Here is an 8,267-nt window from a genome sequence, read left to right as displayed (position 1 = left end):
GCTCAAGCTTTTTGTAGAATGCATTTTTATTTTTGTAATACACATGCATATACTTTTGCGTGAGGTCAAGCAGCAGAAGTGTGGTCCTGTGTGTGAATTCTATGAAAACATTTAGAAATGTGAGAGATTAACTTTGTACAGATATAGTGCATTTTGAAATGGTACATACCTTGTTGGTTTTCTTGACATTCTAACTGGTTTTATATGAATTCAGGATTGTGTGTTTATGAGGCTTGTTATGGAAGCTTTATTGTCCTAGCTTGTTTCAACAGAACAGTCGACATGGGATGCTGGATGATGACTAATCACTGGAGGGGGACACTGAGAAAAAGTTGCTGGGCGATGGGTTGTAACTGGAGTGGCACACTGGGTCAAAGATGCTGGATGATGAGTAATAGCTGCAAAGGAAAGCACAATTAAATAAATCCCTACAAAAAATAGAAATGCGGTCAACAAATACTTTACCTTGTTTCTGTGATGTTGCTGCCGATCTCACTTTTGTTGCATTATATACAGCATACTGCATAGTTTTTATCTGTAAAAAAATTCAATCGATTAAAATAAAATGAAATTAATAACACCAGACATTATTTGTTTACTTACCATCCTTTATTTTCTCAGCAATTTCTTTGCTGACTGTTATGGTTATTGCTCCTTGGGAGTCTGTTAGTGTTATTATCACATTCTCCATCTTGTTGCAATTGTTAGCTTTGTTGATGCCTTTTATAATTAAAGCCATAATGGGAAATGATCACACAATAAAGGAACATTGTTAGCCATAATTATGGGTAAACCCCTTTGAATTGGAAATGCCATAACTAATCAACCTAAGGATGTTAAGCCTATTTAGGTCAAAAAACGTTTTGTTGCTTTAACATTATTCGAAATATCTTCCTATGTATTCGAATTGATGAAGGATTGGAACAACCTGAGGGTGAGTAAATGTTGATAGAACATTTTCATCAGTCTGTAAAAAAATATGAATACTATAAATAAAATAGTGAGAATGTGACTGTGTTTTTACTCCACTTCTGGTATAATTCACACACCCTGTCAATACTCAGATGCGCCACACAAAGATGAGGCAAAATGGTAAAATATAAGACAAATGCATGTGTGCATGTAGCATTTGTTTTGATGGATTGGCTTATTTCATGGAATAATGATGAATATTACAATGTACAAAATTTACAACAACATAAAATACAAAAAAATAAAAATGACAACAAATAGGACTTAAACAAGAAATAATTTAAACGAAATAAAATAAAGCACATGCCCTAATTAGGCTACTTATTTAAAAACATCCCTTTATAGTATACGATTTATAGGTGTTTTCATTAGGCTTGTTTGAGATGGCCAAATTCTGCGCAGAACCGATCACCGGTGATCAGCGCGAGATGCGTGCCGGTTAGAAATGTGTCCGAGTTACGTCCGCCTTGCTCTGATGTACGGTGGCTCTGAACCGCAAGTGATAAAAAAATTATGTTAATTCGTTATAACGAAATATTAATCCGTTAAAACGAGATGTTAATTCGTTATAACGACATATTAATCCGTTAAAACGAGATATTAATTCGTTATAACGAAATATTAATCCGTTAAAACGAGATACTAATCCGTTATAACGACATATTAATCCGTTAAAACGAGATATTAATTCGTTATAACGAAATATTAATCCGTTAAAACGAGATATTAATTCGTTATAACGAGATATTACAAGAAATTTTAATTTGTTAAAACGAAATATTACAAAAAATTTAATTCGCGGGGCCGCTGCGGCTCGACAGTAACACCAACCAGCCCCCCTTGCGAGACGGGTACGTCGAGAAAGCGGACCTTCTCAGCGTTACTCATCTGCGCAAGGATTGGCCAGAGGATTTCTCATGGACCACAAGTGTGGACATCGTCCGACCCAGGGCCCGCGTGGTCACCTTGGTCGCCCGTAGAGCGAGGTCGGTGGCGGCGCGGAGTTCCTGCATAAGCGCTGGGTCGGTCTTATCCTCGTGGAGCTCTCTCAACGCCCTGGCCTGGCAGGAGCCATAGCGTGGAGAGAGGAGGCAGCTTGGTCCGCCGCAATGTAAGCTCTCGACACCAGAGATGCCGAGACACCACATGCTTTGGACGGGAGTCTAGGTCGAGCCCCCCCAGTGGCCGCCACCTACGGGCACGAGTGCACCGCGGCGGCATACTCCACCTGGGGGACCNCGACGTATCCTCCAGCCGTCTCAACCTCGAGGGAAGTGAGGGAGACAGAACTTTGTTTGACGTGAAACGTGCCGGGAAGGGGCGTTCCAGGTCTTACAAAGGTCCTCATGCACTTCTGGTAAACACGGCACTGGGGGCGGGCGCGGCTTGGAGCCGCGCTCAAACCCGAGGCGCCATGTAGCCAGCCGCTAGCGCCGGGAGAGGCAGTGCGGGCACTGCAATCCAACACTCACGTTGGCCCGGGAAAGCATGGCCGACATCTCGACATCCGCTTTTTCCTGGGCTCGACCCCCCGAGGGAGGGAACCCGAGGAATCGTCGGAGTCGAATGGCAGTACGTCACCCCCCGATGCTGCAAGAGAAATCTCATCATCACGCATCGTGTCCGAATACGTGATTGAGGAATAAGACGGCGGACCGTCTTTTTTGGGGAACGGTCAGACGATCGAGACGAGGTTTGAACGGTCCGTGAGCCGTGGCTGGCGGATTATCGCTCACAGTAATCCTCATATCACCCTCACTGCTTGCCATAGCGGACGGCAGGGCCGTAGTCCTGCCGCCACAGAACGGGGAGCAAACGAGGTGGTGGCTGAGTCCCGTGGGAACACAGCCACCTGTGACGCAACGTCTGAATCGTCGCCGCCCGCAGTGCAGGCAGGACGTATCCACAACGTCTGCCCCAGCGTACTGGAAGCAGGCATTGTGTCCGTCCCCCTCCTCGATGAGTGTGTTGCACCCATGAGAACAGCGGGACAAGCCACGCTGGAGAAATTTGCTCTTTTAGAAAAGGAAATTTGCTCGAACACCTCCGGAACTGCCGAGACGCCCAGGGGAGAGTCACTGCAGGAAGGGACCGTCCGCTGTCCACGTCGTAGATTCCAGCAGAAAGAATGATCACCCAGATCATAGAGAAGCTCATCAGAGCGTAGGCTCTGAAGAACAAAATGTGAATGAATGAGCACGCCGGCTTCCCTCTTATACCCGGACATCCGGGGAGGAGCCCGGCATGCAAATTTCATTCGCCAATTTTCATTGGCCTTTTCTAAATACTCAGAAGATGATAGGTTCTCAAGACAAACCCCATTCTGTCGGTTCGACACAACGTCGAGAGACCAACAGAAAGGGAACTGCAATGCAAATGTGCTCTTTAGAATTATATAATTGGCTAGTGATTTCATTGTTGTCCTTTTTTGTGTGTGGAAAGGATTCAGATGGCTGTGCTGCCCAGAGGGACCTTGAACAAATTGTCTTTGGCATCTACAGCATTAATGCTGAGGAAGGTGATGCCACCACCACTCCATTTGATGTTGGAATAGTGATTGAGTGTGTTGAAGTGCTTCACGGCTTGGGAGACATCGCTTCTGCATGTGCACTCTTAATGGGTGTCATATATGCAATGAACCTCAGTTATCCTCAAGACCTGAAAATGTTCTTTGAGGTGCTTCAGAAAATCTTCCTCCAGCTGGATGCTACGAGACTCTCAACCAAGGCACAGATGCTTAAAAACAAACTGTATGAGTGAACCAACATTGAGCGTGTGGCGTTTAACATGAAGGCCTTTGCACTTGAAACCATTAAATTGAAAAACACTTTAAAGTTTATATACCTTTATTTCTTTTTTTTGTGTGTGACGCACCACTGTTCTGGGTGACATGTTTCTTTGTAAAGCGTGTCCAGAGTTTTTTTTTCTTTTTTCTACAGCCTTAATGCTGAGGGAGGTGATGCCACCACCAATCCAGTTGATGTTGGAATAGTGATTGAGGGGTATATACCTTTTTTCTTTTCTTTTTTTGTGTAATACGCACCACTGTTCTGTGTGACATGTTTCTTTGTCATGTAAAGCGTGTACAGATGCTTAAAAACAAACCGTATGAGTGAACCAACATTGAGCACTTAAAAGTTTGTGGCGTTTAACATAAAGGCCTGCTTTGCACTTGAAAACATTTAATTGAAAATTTGAAATATAATATGAAATATTATACCTTTTTTTGCACCAGTGTTCTGTGTGACATGCATGTAAAGCGTGTCCAGATTTTTTTTTTTTTTAAGGTAAAGATAACCTTCTTTAAATGCTGTCACTCATTGGTATGTTTAAATGTGTGTTTTTCTGTTTTGTAAAACAGAATTTGTGTTCTTGTGTTGGTGAATAAAGGAACTAACAAATGTTGAGTTGAGTTTAATGAAGTAATTTGTGTGGAACCTGTTGACAAACTAGAGTTAATTTAACCTAACTAAAAATTAAAGTAAGTGAAGGCATTTTATTTTGATTAATTAAACTTGAATTGAATGTTTTGTTGTAAAATCATTAGTTTATATTGAATAGACAAATATGTAATATGCAGCTTCTAAGTAAATTTTGTTAGTCCATATAACATAACTGACTTTAGTAAGTTAAACTCAAACGTCTCTTGTTGAGAAAAAATTAGTGATAATAGTTGGCTTGAGTCAAAAATAATATTTCTTCCTAAAACAACCCCATTAAGTTAGATAACCTTGAAATATTTGTTTTCAACTTTCATAATTATATTTTGTGGAACCTGTTGACAAAAAAATTATTTAAAGTCAAGGTTTCATTTTTTTGAGTGTACATCACAATCAGATATTTTAAAGAATTTGTTATATATTTTTAAATGCATGATATACTACTTGTACTTGTAATTGCTCATTATAGCCTACTTGTATGATTCATTTTATTTTAAACATATTGCATGAGATTTAGAAAAGCACCCTGCACAGCTGCACTTCTAATATGCGTTCCGTAGGGTTCCTACGCAGTGTTCACTGATTTTACTCCCTGTCTATTGAAGTGGACTTTGCTGACAATAATTGCTCATTTGGAATGCCCTGCAATGTCATCAAAGGCAAGATTGTGTAATATGATAAGTATTTGTAATGTAGGCCTACTTTTAAAATAAATATAACATAACACGTGTAGGCCTATAATCAATAATCATAGCTTTTGTTTATGCAAACAATAACCTAATAAACATAATAACAATAAAAAATATAGTACATTGCGTGACTGTACCCCGCTGACCACCTCGAACATTTCTCTATAGATTTTATGATGACCTTGCATGACACAAAGTAAGTTATGTAAGTTAACTTTAACAGTCATTAAGGACGAGGAGCTATTCGAGTTGGAAGGGGACGTGGTGAAGTGAAAAACCTACCTTAGAAAAAAACTTTCGCCGATATCTTCGGACTGGAGAAGTGCATGTACTTCAAATTTGCCACAATCGAAGAGGGCGCTAATACGCACAAATATCACATATCAGACTTGTTGCGCACGCAAGTTTTTTAAGGTGTTTCAAATGTACGACTGCAGCTGTACCTGCATGGTCTACCCTAAACCTAAAAGAATAGCCTAAAAAAATGTATGCGTCTTAAAGTTAAAACTTTTACATTAGTTTGTATTAGGCTATACCCAGCAAACACAAGTTCTGACGACGTCATCTTTGTTTGGTCACCGTGCCATTACTTTGTGACCACGTTCTGAGGACGTCCTGGCAACCTTCCATTTCTTAGAATTTTTGCTTACATTCCAGAAACGTCCTAGCCAATGTCCTCAAATAACGTCGTGAATAAATCCCACGGAGAACGTTTTAGCGACGTCATGTACTGGTCTTCAGATAACCTGGACACTGTCATTTGATTAATGAATCTGGGCTGCGTTTCCCGAAACCTTCTTAACACTACGTCATTCTTAAGTTATACCTTAAACTGTACCTTATCGTTAATACGTGTTTTCCGAAACCTTCTTAGTTAAGTATACTGTACCTTCTGTAAGTCGTACTTTCGTAAGGTTGGTCTGGACCGCTCTTACCTTATCGCCGTTGATGGTTCATACCGCTATGCAAAAAGCTTTTCTACATCTCAGTTTAATTTCACATATAAAATGTAATATAATAATTTAATATAAAATTCTATTTAGTATTTAATTTACATTGTTACTTTACCTTAGTTTTAATTTTACAAATAAAATACTCGGGTTTAGTACACTAGGCTATTGAAGTGTTTTCATGAATAAAATTGTCATACACTGATGGTTGTTAGCGTTTTTAATTACAGCCTATTATCCCAAGGCACATCAGCTGGCAAACCATTTGACAGGAAAGGCATGAGAATGAATGTTATGGGGAGTTTGGTCAAACTATGGCAGCAAGACAGCGAATAGTTATCTTAAATCAAAGACGGCGCCGTCTGCGGAGCCAGTTAGTGTATTTGCACAATTTAATTAGAGAACATTTTAGTCCCCTGGAAACCATGTCCGAAAAGAAAATACTACACAAATGTATCCTGCCACGAGAGCAAAATCTGCAGCTCTTGCATCTTGTTGGCCCAACTTTGTCGAGACAAACTCGACGGAGCTAACCCCTCAGCCCCGAAAATCAGCTGCTGCATGGCGGCTCTTCGTTTTAAATGCCGTATGCCTTTCGCCAGGCACGACGTGATGGAGGCACATCAAGGCGTCCATTCCATTGCGGGTGTCCCGCGAGTGATTGGCATTCTGGATGGAACACTTATCCCTATACACAAATTAGTAATTTACGCCACTAATGTGAATCAACACAGATCAGTGGAGAACATTAACACACGACGGCAAACTATGAGAATATAAATGACCCTTTCAAAAACAAGCGAAGCCAAACAGCCAGTTAATGTAGCTGGTTAACGCAGAAAACGTATGGCCGTGAGGGTGCGGGATCGGACACTTGCAAAATTATAAACACACACACACCCTGATGAGCCCTGATAAATGCAATTTCAACTATTTCTATAGCGTTTCTTTATAATAAACACTGTTTTCTCAATACTTTACCCAGCTATAACGCAAGGTAGAGTGAACAATCGATTCTCGAGGCATCGATATCAACCTATTCAACACCCCGCCATGGACAGCACCTGCTAACGTCGCACTTAAGAAGGTTTACCTTAAGTAACCTCAAAAGGTATAGTTCGGAGAACACGCCAAGAAAAGGTGTACTTGAGGTGTACCTTTAGAGTCTTCGTAGCGCGCTAAGAGACAAAATCGGGAAACGCAGCCCTGGTCATTTCTATTTATTATGTTATTGTATGGTAAATTTATGATCAGAGTAAAATCTGTTATAATGGCAAGACGAATGCTATAAATCCAACTTCTGACAGCTATTAAACTAGAGTTTAATTCGATACCACAATTAAAACTGCGTTTCTATTTATATAGTGCGCGCGTCTGATATGTGAGTGCGCGTCTTCAGCACACGCCTTCTCTGTTCTCCAAAGAGCCGCACTCTCGCATCATTTAAACGTTCACGTCACCTCAGTGCCTGATATATTACTTTAGCGGTTTATTAATATTGTTTCTTTACTTCATACCTTACATATGTGAGAGTAAACACATATTTTAGTGATTTTCGATCGATTTGCGTTTAAATGAACGGACCCTGATGTTTGTGACTGTGACTAAAGGAGCTTTTGGTTGTTGTTTCTGAAACGGACAACCTGCTAAACTTATGTGGTAAGACAAGAATATAACATTAAGCTTAAAGATAATGTTTATTCATCTCCGTCAATAAATATCTGCTCTAAATCCTCTATATTGTGTTGAAGTCTTTGATTATTTATGTCATGTACTACCGTATAAATAAAATATCTGATTGTGATGTACAGTGCTGTGTTGGGTTTCATTAAGCGTTACACTGTGTTTTATACACAGTAAAATCGGCAGTGTTAAAAAAAGGTCAAATTCACAATCACGGTGTACTGTATATATAATCCACACTCTCAAAGTGTGTATTATATAAACACTGTGAGAGTTAATTTGACCCTTTTTAACACTGGCGATTTTGTTGTGTACATATTTAAATGAAGAACTACTCCAATTATAGTGTTTATATTATACAGATTAAATCACAAATTAATGTTATCCTCCGTGTGAGGGACGATTATTGTTTAAATCAAATAAAAACGATTTTAATAACATGACTGGTCGTTTGGACCTGCTCATCGCGTCCCAGAAACGTTATTTGGTACGTCACTGCGACGAATATGTTACATTCCAGGTATGTCTTCAGG

General features: G+C 40.1%; 1 protein-coding gene across 1 annotated transcript in view; it reads right to left on the bottom strand.

The window, feature by feature from the left end:
* The window catches only part of LOC130563219 (uncharacterized), a 21,974-nt gene extending 19,503 nt beyond the window's left edge, over positions 1–2,471 (bottom strand). The window contains 1 exon segment of the mRNA XM_057348651.1: positions 2,445–2,471. Within this exon segment, the coding sequence (XP_057204634.1) occupies positions 2,445–2,471 (27 nt within the window).
* Positions 2,472–8,267: the final 5,796 nt, after the last annotated feature.

The sequence above is a fragment of the Triplophysa rosa genome, linkage group LG12, assembly GCF_024868665.1.
Source record: "Triplophysa rosa linkage group LG12, Trosa_1v2, whole genome shotgun sequence".
NCBI classification, from domain to species: Eukaryota; Metazoa; Chordata; class Actinopteri; order Cypriniformes; family Nemacheilidae; genus Triplophysa; species Triplophysa rosa.
This window is presented reverse-complemented; position numbering and strand designations above follow the sequence as displayed.